The 14,629-nt window shown below is 35.2% G+C and overlaps 1 protein-coding gene across 1 annotated transcript in view; it reads right to left on the bottom strand.

Moving 5' to 3' along the window:
• The window catches only part of LOC145987784 (CD63 antigen-like), a 30,201-nt gene extending 20,169 nt beyond the window's left edge, over positions 1-10,032 (bottom strand). The window contains exons 1-2 of the mRNA XM_083122519.1: positions 9,961-10,032; positions 7,652-7,840 (exon numbers count right to left, since the gene is read on the bottom strand). Coding sequence (XP_082978645.1) covers positions 7,652-7,840; positions 9,961-10,017 — 246 coding nt within the window. The 5' untranslated portion in view covers positions 10,018-10,032. The remainder of the gene's footprint in view (positions 1-7,651; positions 7,841-9,960) is intronic.
• Positions 10,033-14,629: the final 4,597 nt, after the last annotated feature.

Below are 14,629 nucleotides of genomic sequence, written 5' to 3'. Positions count from 1 at the left end.
TTACAATGCTTGCGATCAAGGAAGCCTGGCAATGTCTGACATGACATTCCTCAGATGTTTCTAGCTATTTCCTGTCTGGAGGGGTGATGGCTGGGATGTGGAATTCTTTGTACTTAACATATGCGATGATTTTATGGACTATTACAATTGAAGGATTAAAGAGTTCTACACCTCACCAATATAATAATATTTTATCCATGTATTCATAAGAATTAGTACATCGAAGTGAGAAAAACAAAATTTCAAAATTATTTTGGGGTTTTCCGTGACGGTACAAAAATAAAAAAGGGACTTAATAGAAAGTACAAATATAGAACATTTTATTTAAGGAATACTTAGAGACTAACCTCACACATTCGATAATATTTCGTCCATAGTTTCTTGTGAACTTCGTGTCTTAGCGAAGAAGGAAGAATTATAAAATATTTTTCGGTTTTTCCGTGACGGTACAAAAATCAAAAACAGGCTTAGTAGAAAGTACAAATACAGAAGATTTTAATTAAACAATACCTAGATACTCACCTTACACATTCGATAATATTTCGTCCATAGTTTCTTGTGAACTTCGTGTGTTAGCGAAGAAGGAAGAATTATATAATATTTTTCGGTTTTTCCGTGACGGTACAAAAATCAAAAAGAGGCTTAGTAGAAAGTCAGATATAGAATATTTCTTTTAGAGAATACTTAGATACTGATCTCACACATTCGATAATATTTCGTCCATAGTTTCTTGTGAACTGCGTGTCTTTGCAAAGAAGTAAGAATTATAAAATATTTCCAGGCCTTTCCGTGACGGTACAGAAATAAAAAAGGACTTGTTACAAAGTTATAGTCAATGAAATATTATTGAAGGATTAATGAGCTCTAAATCTCATAAATATAATAACATTTTGTCCATGTATTCATACGAAGTAGTATATCGAAGTGAAGAAACAAATTTGAGAATTATTTAGGGGTTTTCCGTAACTGTGCAAAAATGAAAAAGGGGCTTAATAGAAAGTACTTATTTAAAACATTTTATTTGAACGTTAAGCAGATATATACCTCTCACATTCGATAATATTTCGTCCATATTTTCTTCTAAAGAGTGTGTCTTTGCGAGGAAGGAGAAATTTTAAAATATTTCCCGGGTTTTCCATGACGGTACAAAAACCAGAAAGGGACTTGATACAAAGTACATTTCTTTAAATTGTATTGATGATTTGAAGACCTCTAAACCTCACAAATATCATAATATATTGTTCATGTATTCATAATAATTAGTACATCAATGTGAAAAAAAACAAAATTTGAAAATTATTTTCGGTTTTCAGTAACGGTACAGTTATCAAAGAGGGGCTTATTAGAAAGTACTTATTCTGAAGATTTTATTTCAACATTAAGCAGATAAAAGCCTCACACTTTCGACAAAATTTTGTCCAATATTTTCCGTGAATTGCTGCCTCTAAGTAATAAATACAAATTTGAAAATTTGGGGGGGGGATTTTTAAGAAAGGTATTTAATCGGATATCCAATTATTGCAAAGTAGGTATGTAGAAGGTTTAATTTTAAAAATTAGTACAAAAATAGCATAATATTCTACGAAGCAACTCGAGACGGTACAAAAGTATATGGTTGCAAGGTACAAATTTTCCCGCCTTCTTTTCTGCCTGTTCCTGACGGGTACAAAAATCTTAAATAGTGGTACAAAATGGTACATAAATAGTACAATATTTTGATGTGGATGACTCACCGAAACCGATGATGAGGTTGAGACGTTACCCTGTAACCCCAAAATTGATTTTTGTTTTTCGACGGTAAGTTGAATTATACAAAAATTATTTTTAACATTTTTGACTAGTACAAAAATAGTACAAAATTTGACAAATGAGGTTTTGATGGTACAAAAATATGGGGTTACAAAGTAATGGAGCCGCTGCTTACACACTTTCTACCCGAGTCTAGAAAAGTTCGATAGTGGCTTCAGCTATTTTGTGCTGTCTGACAGACTGAATCCATTCGTAATCCATGGATACCGTCGTTGGCGAATAAAAAGGTCCTGCAACGGGTTACACAGGTTCTTTTTTAATGAGAAATGAGTACAATAATGAACAAGGACATGTAAAGGAAGAAACCTGACTTCTTTGATTTTTCTATATTCTTTAGTTGTTGGTTGTACGTAGAGAGTATACTTTTTTATTTTCAAGTTTTCATCCCAACGTCATATCCATACAATTCCATCTCCTGCACTATGGCCTCATACGTCCCATGTTTCTGTTTGTTCCTGTGTATACACTACATAAATTCCACAGACATTTATGTTCATGGTAGAGTTCAACAAACTTTATGGTGTTGGACCGCCTCCTATTTATGGTTATTAAAAAATACATTTAATAAGCGAACTCATAAGAATGTTGCCTCAACTACAGCACAGACTCTACTGTCCTCAGAAAGTGTTACATTGATTGAGTAGACTGCAAATTGCTTTCATTATTTGTTCGGCAAATAAATAGGATAAAGTTTGAGAACTAACGAAAATTTTACGAGAACTAACGAAGAACTAACATCCTGAATAGCTTTGAGGTGGGCAACGAAATTTGGCCGCTCAGGCCAACACATTTCGCCTAATCTTTTATTCAGGTAATAAATGGGTTACATTTGATAAATTGACTAAACTTTCAACAAAATTAATTCATACTAATTACATTCTACAAATACGGACAATTTTATAATAAAAATTCCATGTCAAAATTGGGAAATTTCAAATTGCTTCCATTTTCTAATCGGCGAATAAATTGGATAAATTTTCGGAACTAACGAAAATTTTACGAGAACTATCGAAAACTAACGAAGAACTAACGTCCTGACTAGGATTGAGGTGGGCAACGAAATTTGGCCGTTCAGGCCAACACATTTCGTCTAAGCATTTATTCAGTGAATAAATTGGATAAATTTGATAAAATGACTAAAGTTTCAACAAAATTGACCCATACTCTCTACATTCTACCCATACGGACCATTTTTTGAGAAAAATTCCGTGTCAAAATTGGCAATTTTCAAATTGCTTCCATTTTCTAATCGGCGAATAAATTTGATAAATTTTGAGAACTAACGAAAATTTTACGAGAACTAACGAAGAACTAACGTCCTGTCTAGGTTGGAGGTGGGCAACGAAATTTGGCCGTTCAGGCCAACACATTATGTCTAAGTATTTATTCAGTGAATAAATTGGATAAATTTAATAAAATGACTAAAGTTTCAACAAAATTGACCAATACTCTCTACATTCTACCAATAGGGACCATTTTTTGAGAAAAATTCCGTGTCAAAATTGGGAAATTTCAAATTGCTTCCATTTTGTAATCGGCGAATAAATTGGATAAATTTTGAGAACTAACGAAAATTTTACGAGAACTATCGAGAACTAACGAAGAATTAACGTCCTGACTAGGTTGGAGGTGGGCAACGAAATTTGGCCGTTCAGGACAACACATTTCGTCTAAGCATTTATTCAGTGAATAAATTGGATAAATTTGATAAAATGACTAAAGTTTCAACAAAATTGACCCATACTCTCTACATTCTACCAATGCGGACCATTTTTTGAGAAAAATTCCGTGTCAAAATTGGAAAATTTCAAATTGCTTCCATTTTCTAATCGATGAATAAATTGGATAAATTTTGAGAACTATCGAAAATTTTACGAGAACTATCGAGAACTAACGAAGAACTAACGTCCTGAGTAGGTTTGAGGTGGACAACGAAATTTGGCCGTTCAGGCCAACACATTTTGTCTAAGCATTTATTCAGTGAATAAATTGGATAAGTTTGATAAAATGACTAAAGTTTTAACAAAATTGACCCATACTCTCTACATTTAATCAATACGGACCATTTTTTGAGAAAAATTCCGTATCAAAATTGGAAAATTTCAAATTGCTTCCACTTTCTAATCGGCGAATAAATTGGATAAATTTTGAGAACTAACGAAAATTTTACGAGAACTATCGAGAACTAACGAAGAACTAACGTCCTGACTAGGTTTGAGGTGGGCAACGAAATTTGGCCGTTCAGGACAACACATTTCGTCTAAGCATTTATTCAGTGAATAAATTGTGTAAATTTGATATAATGACTAAAGTTTCAAGAAAACTGACTCATACTCTCTACATTCTACCAAGACGGACCATTTTTTGATAAAATTTCCGTGTGAAAACTGGATAACTGCAAATTACCTCGATTTTTTGTTCGGGGAATAAATTGGATAAATTTTGAGAACTAACGAAAATTTTACGAGAACTATCGAGAACTAACGAAGAACTAACGTCCTGACTAGGATTGAGGTGGGCAACGAATTTTGGCCGTTCAGGACAACACATTTCGTCTAAGCAGTTATTCAGTGAATAAATTGGATAAATTTGATAAAATGACTAAAGTTTTAACAAAATTGACCCATACTCTCTACATTCTACCAATACGGACCATTTTTTGAGAAAAATTCCGTGTCAAAATTGGGAAATTTCAAATTGCTTCAATTTTCTAATCGGCGAATAAATTGGATCAATTTTGAGAACTAACAAAAATTTTACGAGAACTATCGAGAACTAACGAAGAACTAACGTCCTGACTAGGTTTGAGGTGGGCAACGAAATTTGGCCGTTCAGGACAACACAATTCGTCTAAGCATTTATTCAGTGAATAAATTGGAGAAATTTGATAAAATGACTAAAGTTTTAACAAAATTGACCCATACTCTCTACATTCTACCAATACGGACCATTTTTTGAGAAAAATTCCGTGTCAAAATTGGGAAATTTCAAATTGCTTCCATTTTCTAATCGGCGAATAAATTGGATAAATTTTGAGAACTAACGAAAATTTTACGAGAACTATCGAGAACTAACGAAGAACTAACGTCCTGACTAGTTTTGAGGTGGGCAACGAAATTTGGCCGTTCTGGACAACACATTTCGTCTAAGCATTTATTCAGTGAATAAATTGGATAAATTTGATAAAATGACTAAAGTTTCAACAAAATTGACCCATACTCTCTACATTCTACCAATGCGGACCATTTTTTGAGAAAAATTCCGTGTCAAAATTGGGAAATTTCAAATTGCTTCCATTTTCTAATCGATGAATAAATTGGATAAATTTTGAGAACTAACGAAAATTTTACGAGAACTATCGAGAACTAACGAAGAACTAACGTCCTGAGTAGGTTTGAGGTGGACAACGAAATTTGGAGGTTCAGGCCAACACATTTTGTCTAAGCATTTATTCAGTGAATAAATTGGATAAATTTGATAAAATGACTAAAGTTTGAACAAAATTGACCCATGCTCTCTACATTATATCAATACGGACCATTTTTTGAGAAAAATTCCGTATCAAAATTGGAAAATTTGAAATTGCTTCTACTTTCTAATCGGCGAATAAATTGGATAAATTTTGAGAACTAACGAAAATTTTACGAGAACTATCGAGAACTAACGAAGAACTAACGTCCTGACTAGGTTTGAGGTGGGCAACGAAATTTGGCCGTTCAGGACAACACATTTTGTCTAAGCATTTATTCAGTGAAAAAATTGGATAAATTTGATAAAATGACTAAAGTTTCAACAAAATTGACCCATACTCTCTACATTCTATCAATACGAACCATTTTTTGAGAAAAATTCCGTGTCAGAATTGGGAAATTTCAAATTGCTTCCATTTTCTAATCGGCGAATAAATTGGATAAATTTTGAGAACTAACGAAAATTTTACGAGAACTATCGAGGACTAACGAAGAACTAACGTCAGACTAGGTTTGAGGTGGGCAACGAAATTTGGCCGTTCAGGACAACACATTACGTCTAAGCATTTATTCAGTGAATAAATTGGATAAATTTGATAAAATGACTAAAGTTTTAACAAAATTGACCCATACTCTCTACATTCTACCAATACGGACCATTTTTTGAGAAAAATTCCGTGTTAAAATTGGGAAATTTCAAATTGCTTCCATTTTCTAATCGGCGAATAAATTGGATAAATTTTGAGAACTAACTAAAATTTTACGAGAACTATCGAGAACTAACGAAGAACTAACGTCCTGACTAGGTTTGAGTTGGGCAACGAAATTTGGCCGTTCTGGACAACACATTTCGTCTAAGCATTTATTCAGTGAATACATTGGATAAATTTGATAAAATGAACAAAGTTTTAACAAAATTGACCCATACTCTCTACATTCTACCAATGCGGACCATTTTTTGAGAAACATTCCGTGTCAAAATTGGGAAATTTCAAATTGCTTCCATTTTCTAATCGGCGAATAAATTGGATAAATTTTGAGAACTAACGAAAATTTTACGAGAACTATCGAGAACTAACGAAGAACTAACGTCCTGACTAGGTTTGAGGTGGGCAACGAAATTTGGCCGTTCAGGACAACACAATTCGTCTAAGCATTTATTCAGTGAATAAATTGGATAAATTTGATAAAATGACTAAAGTTTTAACAAAATTGACCCATACTCTCTACATTCTACCAATACGGACCATTTTTTTAGAAAAATTCCGTGTCAAAATTGGGAAATTTCAAATTGCTTCCACTTTCTAATCGGCGAATAAATTGGATAAATTTTGAGAACTAACGAAAATTTTACGAGAACTATCGAGAACTAATGAAGAACTAACGTCCTGACTAGGTTTGAGGTGGGCAACGAAATTTGGCCGTTCAGGACAACACATTTAGTCTAAGCATTTATTCAGTGAATAAATTGGATAAATTTGATGAAATGACTAAAGTTTCAAGAAAATTGACTCATACTCTCTACATTCTACCAATACGGACCATTTTTTTATAAAATTTCCGTGTGAAAACTGGAAAACTGTAAATTACCTTGATTTTTTGTTCGGCGAATAAATTGGATAAATTTTGAGAACTAACGAAAATTTTATGAGAACTAACGGGAACTAACGAAAATCAATCAATCTGGATGGTTTTCGGTTCGAATTTGAATATGGGTCGAAAAAGTGTGAAGTTGGCCCGACCCATTTATTTCCTTAATAGTTTCTATGTATTTTCGGAACTACCGAAAATTTTATGAGAACTATCGAGAACTAACGAAGAACTAACGTCCTGACTAGTTTTGAAGTGGGCAACGTGAATGGGTCGGGCCAACTTCACAGGGGTGTCCAAAAAGGATTTTAAGGTGCAAAATTGTGGTCGGGAAAGGAAAGAAAAGTTCTGAAAATGTTTTCAAAAAGGTGCATGGAAAGGTGCTGATAAAATGCCTTTATTCAATGCTCTCTTTTTTGCGCCTTCTGCATATAAAACGCGCGGACCGCAGAGAGAACTGTGGTTCTGCCGGATAGGTTTTGTTAAAGTTTGTGTTTTCTCTCGGGGGTTTCCTACATTATCTTGAGAACTATTGGTGCTGCAGTACCATTTTATAGCGCTCGTTCTTCTGTACAACATTATACTATAGATTTTATTTAGCTGCTCAAGAAGAGTGAGAATAATTTATTTTTCTGTCCAATGTTTTAACAAAACATGAAAGAAAGGGAAGGAAAAAGGTGCCGAAGCATCCACGCTATAAAATACATATATCAAAAGATTGATATGAAAACAGCTATATTTTTTGGAAAGTTGCTGCACCTTAAAATCCGTTCTCTACTTACCACTGATACAATGGTCGGGTTTTGCTTCCAAACCCCGTAGCAGCTGAGAGTGCCAGCCAGAATCGTGAAGAGTCCTGCCGTGATCAGCAGAGCTGGGGCAGTGAAGATTTTGTCCACCACGAGGACATCGTAGGAGACGAAGACTGTCTGTATAACCACCCCGATGACAAAGACGATCGTGCCACACAACTGAAATAAAATTCGTCCAGAAACAACAAGATCTTAGTAATTTTAGTGAGTAAGTGTCTTTTTTTTGTGTTGATTTCTAACTGTAACCAGTTACTTTTGCAACTGTAACTGAAACAGAGTCTTTCTAAAATAGAACGTTATAAACAGTTACTTTACGACATCTTGAAAATGTGTAGCCTGGGGGAAGAGCTAAATTTGGCAACTCTGTGTGTCTTCTCTGGATGCCAAGGTCAAAGGATTGTGGTAAAATAGCCTAAAGTGTATGTCTTCTCTGGATGCTGAGTGGATGGATTTTTTTATGAAATCACTTAAAGCAAGGATAGGCTGCATTGCATACTAGCTTTAGAATATTCACGCTTTATTGTAAATTGTCGTTTCTAATTGCGTGCTGCGAATACCTCAGCGTTTGATTGTTGCAGTGGTGGATTGTTGCATTCACATGTTGGAGTCAAGCGAGATAGAAGTCATTGTGGAGGGACTGGTTCTTGATTATCTTGGAATGAAAGATAAAAGAACAGACGCAATCAGAACTTATGACTCCACAATCATCGTGCTACCATGCCAGGGGCTACGGGTTCGCATTCCAACCTTTGTGAGTGTCACTTCATTAATTTCATCATAACATCACTTATCTTCACGTTGGCGATTATTAAAACAAATGCGAAGTAAAACACACCATATCATTGAGTTTCAGTTTTAAGTTTACTTTATGCACAGAAAGGCTAATCGGAACTAGACCTACAGTTTAAAGTGGAATCCGAACCACTATGTGCCCCCACCGTGTATCGAACCCGGGGCCCCTTTATTACAAGACGACGACGTTACCACTGCGCCATTGAGGAGGTTACGTATACATCAAATCAATCAATCAGTCAACCACAATCATCAAAGCAACATGGCTCACATACAAACTTTTTTTGTTGGTTTTTTTTCGAATTCATTCAAGCAAATCTAACCCTTTGTTCCAACATTATTTGTTGTAAAATTATAGCACCAGAAACAAAGTCTTCATATTTATTTATTATATTACAATTAATGATCACTGTTTGTGTGTAATGTATTTGCAAGAAAATTTCCATCCGAAAATAACTGTAAAGTAACATACCTTTCAACAATGGGGGCACGTACCCCTCTCAAAAGGGATGACTAAGTTTCATAAAAAGAATTCACAACATTATATTACAACGAACAAGAAATGTTCGAGAAAGCCTATTTCAGACAGTAAAATAATAAATCAGTTCAGCACATATACATTAAATAGGACTAGATTTTCTAGACGTTTCAATAGGCAATGAAAACCAAATCCGGGAATTGCTAGTTACAAGGGAATAACGTTAACTAATAGACATAGAGCGAGAGTATTTTCTATGTTTTTGGAGGTATTATTAGCCTGAGGAAATGAATTCTCAAGCTTACCCCTTTCTGTAATCATTGTTAATACAGCAATTTAGAACAACTTCCATTTTAACAAATATCTACTAATGCTTTCACCTTATAATCAAAGGGTCCTGGGTTCGCTTACTGGTGGAGGTACATTGTGCAGTAGTTCGGATTCCAATTTGAATGCCCAATCCCGATTAAGAGACCACAAACTAGTTCTAAAACGATCCCTTGTAACTGTCTTGACGTTAATATTTGACACACAGACGTACATACAGGATGATTAAAAAAATATTAATGGGAAATAGAAAATGTACTACTCACCGTCTACGTTTACTTCTTTAACGAATAATATTGAACAATTTATTGTAACACCCATGTTTGCATAGATTGCCACACACTGAACATACTGTATAACGCACTAAATTCGTGTCATTGCAGCAAAGTTTCGGTTTCCTTCTTTAGGCAAATTTTCTATTTCCCATATAGTGTTAACATTTTCTGAATCACCCTGTATATTTGAGGCTGTAGAAAAATCTGCACATTTCCAATGTTACATCTAATCATATTATTCTTACAACGTATTATGTGTTCCTACCAGAAAAAAATATATAGATCCGCCTAGGACTTTCAAGTACCTGTAACTGAGTTACTTGTTTAAAAATAGTTTACTTAGTTTCTTTTAAAAAGTAGCTTTCTGAACACTGAAACTTAAGTGAGTTTGGAGATTTCTTACTTACCACGAAAATGGCATCAAAGAGTATTAAGAGCGAGGATGCCAGTCTACTGCAACACATGATTGTGTATTCGGTAATCACACTGTCATTGTGATACACAAGTGTTTCGCTAAGTTATTCTTTATCATATCACATGCCAGGATTGTTCACGTAGACCATGATAAGAACTTTATCACAAACAAAATCAATGACGTTTTTAAGAATCTAGAAATTACTTTAAAATTGGTTTATGCATATTTTTCTTATTTATCTGATAGAGCAGATGAGCCTATGGCTGCCTTATGGAGAACTTTTTAAAGAGGTGAAACCTGTTTAAAATAAATGAAAATTGTGGAATAAGATAAAGTTTCATTTAAGGAATTCAGACTATAAACAGGTACGTATCTGGAAATACATTTCGGGGCGGGGGTCCGACCAAGTTTCTCAATAATAATAATAATAATAATAATAATAATAATAATAATAATATAATTAGAATAATTATATTGAATTAAAATAGTATTAATTAAATATGTAAACTAATTATTATTTCATTGTTATTATTACATGAATATGTAAAAAATGGTAAAAGAATTTATAATAACATGTATTCATTATTTAACTAAACGTGTAGTTAAGATCGCCAAAATTAGTGTAAAAGCAACTGCCCTGGCAAGGAAATTAATGTCAAATAGACATATAATTGAATATTCATTGAATAACCAAAAAAAGGAGTTGGAACATATTTTTGTTAGACAAAAATAATTGTACGGTGATCGCTTTTAATTGCCTATTGGAATTGACGAAAAGTAAATTTGGTGATTAATATTTCATTCATATTATCATAAGTAGTAGTGTGCATAAATCTTTGGAAACCGTTTCAGCCAAATTCCTTGCCTAAGTTCAACGGAAATATATAACCATCGATTGTACAACAAATGCTAAACAATTATATTTTGATTATTTAATTTTAGTACTTGCTAAGTTCTTTCTGGGGGGGCGGATCCCATGGACCCTCCCCCCAAAATACGTTCTTGACTGTAAACTATTGTTAATTTATGTCAGGGTGGGTACACCTTTCTAAAAAGGTAACTGATTCTTTATATCTTAAAATATATTAATCTGTTTCAGAATAGTATGTGACTGACATTCAATTTTGAATTTTTCAGAAACTAAATACTAAATACAAGAGATTTCTGGAAATGAAATTAACTTCGAAGCTAGAGAATTAAGAAGGTTCATTTTTAATCGATTAAAAGGGTAGGAACTCAAAGGAAATTTTAAAATATTGGAAACAACTATTATCAAGGTGTCTAATCGTTCAATCGCGCTACGACGCCAAGGGTCCCGGGTTCGAATCCCGCTCGGGCTTGGTTGTTTGTGAATGTCCATTCATCAATTTCATCATTTCATCACTCATCCCCATCTTCGCAAATTAGCCAAGAGGCACAAAACGCGAACTAAAATAAACTAAATCAATCAATCAATCTATCTAATCGTTCAACATTCTCAAAACTGAAAAACGTTACATAGATCTACCTAATTTTGACAAATTTACGGATATGTTTATCAGAATATTCTTCTGTACAATTATTGTGAAATGGGAAAATAAACGACTATTCCTACAGTTCATTTAATATTATTTCCCGACGTCTCAAAGTCGTTATGTTTTGTCCAAACTCAGCACCTACCAAGAAAAGAGAAAATCTAATGAGATTTCTCTTTTCTATTCAAAGACGATTGAGATCACTGACAAAAGCGGTCAAGAAACCATAGATTTTTGTAATCTTGCTAATAAATAAAAGTTCACTTCCCTGATCCCTCTTGCCTAAACGTTTGTTGGAATTCTCACAAAAATATGTAATTGTGTGATTATTACTATGTATGAAATTTATACCTAGGTATAAATTATGACTTTTCATATTTCATCATTATGAGCAAAATTCAACATACTTCCCTCATTTTGTGCATATCTAAATGTATTGAAAATGTCACAATTTTATGAGATCAATTTCTTGAAAATCTTTCTATTATTCTACATAACCTACTCTATTTTCATTAAGTGCTTCTCTATATTCTCACTGATTTTTTCTATAACTTTGTCAAAGGGCTATACTTATAGCCATTGCTGTTTTATATATATATATAAAAAAAGGTTCCAGTCCTCTTCAACTTGACATTATAAGAACTCATGGGCGTCCCCTCGGAATAAGGAAAAATTGATGACTCTCTTCCTCTCATCCTTCTATTTGTAATTGTTTTGTCCTTTTCTATTCTTGTATCTTTTTCCAACTTCCGACCTTTTCTCACTTTTAGTACCTATTCGTTCGTGTATAATTCATCTCTTCTTCACTATATCTTTTCCTTCTCATATATCTGCCAGTTTCTCTATTTCTTTCTTTCTTTCTGGCCCTATTACTTTCTCCCTTCCTCCTCTGTCACTTTGAACTCCCTCCGAAATGGAATTCAGCATACGCAGGGCATATTTATTCTTTTTTATATTGGTTCCAAACATTCAATTCACAAACAATTCCCCGCCCCCATTTTTCCACCTTCAGACATTGACGTCCGCGGGATTTTTTCAGGGGGGAAAACCATGGACATTTTTCCCAAAAATAGTGTTGTTCCCTAAAAAAAACATTGCTTAAATTTGAATTTATGGTGTTCATGCAATAATTAACGGATATTATTGTGGCTAAAATGAAATTATATGTGTGAAATACATCATTTTTGGTTGACTTTCATTTTCCATGGGAGGGGCACGGCCCCCCTTGTCCCCCTTCCGGACGCCCATGCCTTCAGATGGAGACTACTGAGATGGGATGAACCCCCCCATAAATGAATCTGTCTACGGGCCTGCATATAGTTACACACACACACACACACACACACACACATACATATATAGCCTCCACGTCATTAAAGATTTTCCCGAGCGAAGGAGTTCTGCAACGCGCGAAACTGGTAGTCTATAGGGGCCAAGTCAGGAAAATAGTGCGAGTGTGGTAAAACTTTCCAACCAAAGTCCATTAACTTTTGACGTGTGATGAGACAGCACATGTGACCTGGCGTTATATTGGTGGATGGTCACTCCTTTAATGGTTTCATCAGGTTGTAGGATCTCTCAGTGAAATACTCCCTTGACAACTTACCACACACTGAACAACACCTTCTTAGAATGAAGTTCTGGTTTGGACGTCGATGGCTGCGGATCAGAAACGCTAGACAGAGTTCTGCGACAATCCACTTCTCATCGCCCGCGACAAGACCGGCCTTATTGTACCGGAAAAGCAAGGAAACACAGGTCGTGACTCGCCCCTCTCGTTGATTTGCACGCAGCTGATGTGGAACCCAACGATCGAACTTTGTGGTGAAACCCAGCGCTTTGAGCTGTCTTTCGACTGTTGTCCTATGTACCTGGAAGGTGTCCGCTAATTCCGCTATGGTTGGCTTTGGGTTGTTTCTTATGGCTTGGTCAAGTTCCTCTTCGGAAAACATACTGAACGTCCAGACCGTGGTTGATATTAACAGCTTCTTGTGGCCGTACAGACTAGCTCTTTCCCCCTGGCCGCTTGATTGAAGCCGAACAATAGGAGGTTGGGGACCAAGCCGTCCAGGGTATGATACCCGATCGTACCTGCACGGTAAAAATACTGTTGAAATGATGGGAAAGGAGGGGGCTGCATATGAAATTATAGGGACTTGATTGTTGACTGCAATATGTAAAATATGTATTTTGTTAAGAATCACTACATGCGTCTGTCTAATGTGAGGATTACAAGTCCACACCTTAATTTTGATTCCGGTCACACTTACTCTGATGTTCTGGCGCTGTGTATTGATGTCTCCATTGTCTGCCGTTAGGGAACCTGGTTGTCATTACTGTCCGTGGTGCCAATCACACTGCCCTCCAGTGACGATTCCTACATATAATTATATCAGGCCGCGGAAGCACACGTCACAGTTCACATCTGTCTTTTGTACACTGACCAGTTACGTATATACTTTTATATGTAAAAGGATACAGTTTATCTCGTGACGAAAGTAAAGAGTGTCTGATGTGTTCCTTATCCGTCTCTATTTCATCCATACGTTACTCTGACCACTAAGAGCCCCTCGTCCACACTCACTGCCTGTTACATGACCACGCACTGGCAGCACCAATTGTGAGGTCGGTACTCCGCTAAACGGTGACCTGTCAAAAACGGGTAGAACTTTTGCACGTACCTAATAGATTAGATACACTTCATCCATGAATCACATGTTTTCATTTACATGCTATGCTGTGATGTCGGACATGCCAATTTGTGTTCATATTACAATATACTAACACAATGAAATACAATAATATACATAATATAGTGAGTTGATACAATGAAGTGATGCCTTAGCCTATTACAGTTCATTGAGTTCAATGCTGGAAGGTGTGTACTCGTTTAGTGATACAGTCTATTATATTACAGTAACCAGGGGCGATTCTTCCATTAGGAAGTGAGGAACTTCCTACAGTTCATTTATACTTGCTTCCAGTTCTCTACTTTTTTTGGAGTTTAATAATAATGCGCGTTATAAAATTTTGAGCTCAATGTACGTCCAAATGACTAAGCTATCTACTGTCAAGAGTTGACTGCTGTCGCTTGCTCCAGGTGACGCCCAAAGACTGGACACACAGGCTTTGCTGCCCCGCCTGAGG

This window comes from Lepisma saccharinum, chromosome 1, assembly GCF_977018435.1.
Source record: "Lepisma saccharinum chromosome 1, izLepSacc3.1, whole genome shotgun sequence".
NCBI classification, from domain to species: Eukaryota; Metazoa; Arthropoda; class Insecta; order Zygentoma; family Lepismatidae; genus Lepisma; species Lepisma saccharinum.
This window is presented reverse-complemented; position numbering and strand designations above follow the sequence as displayed.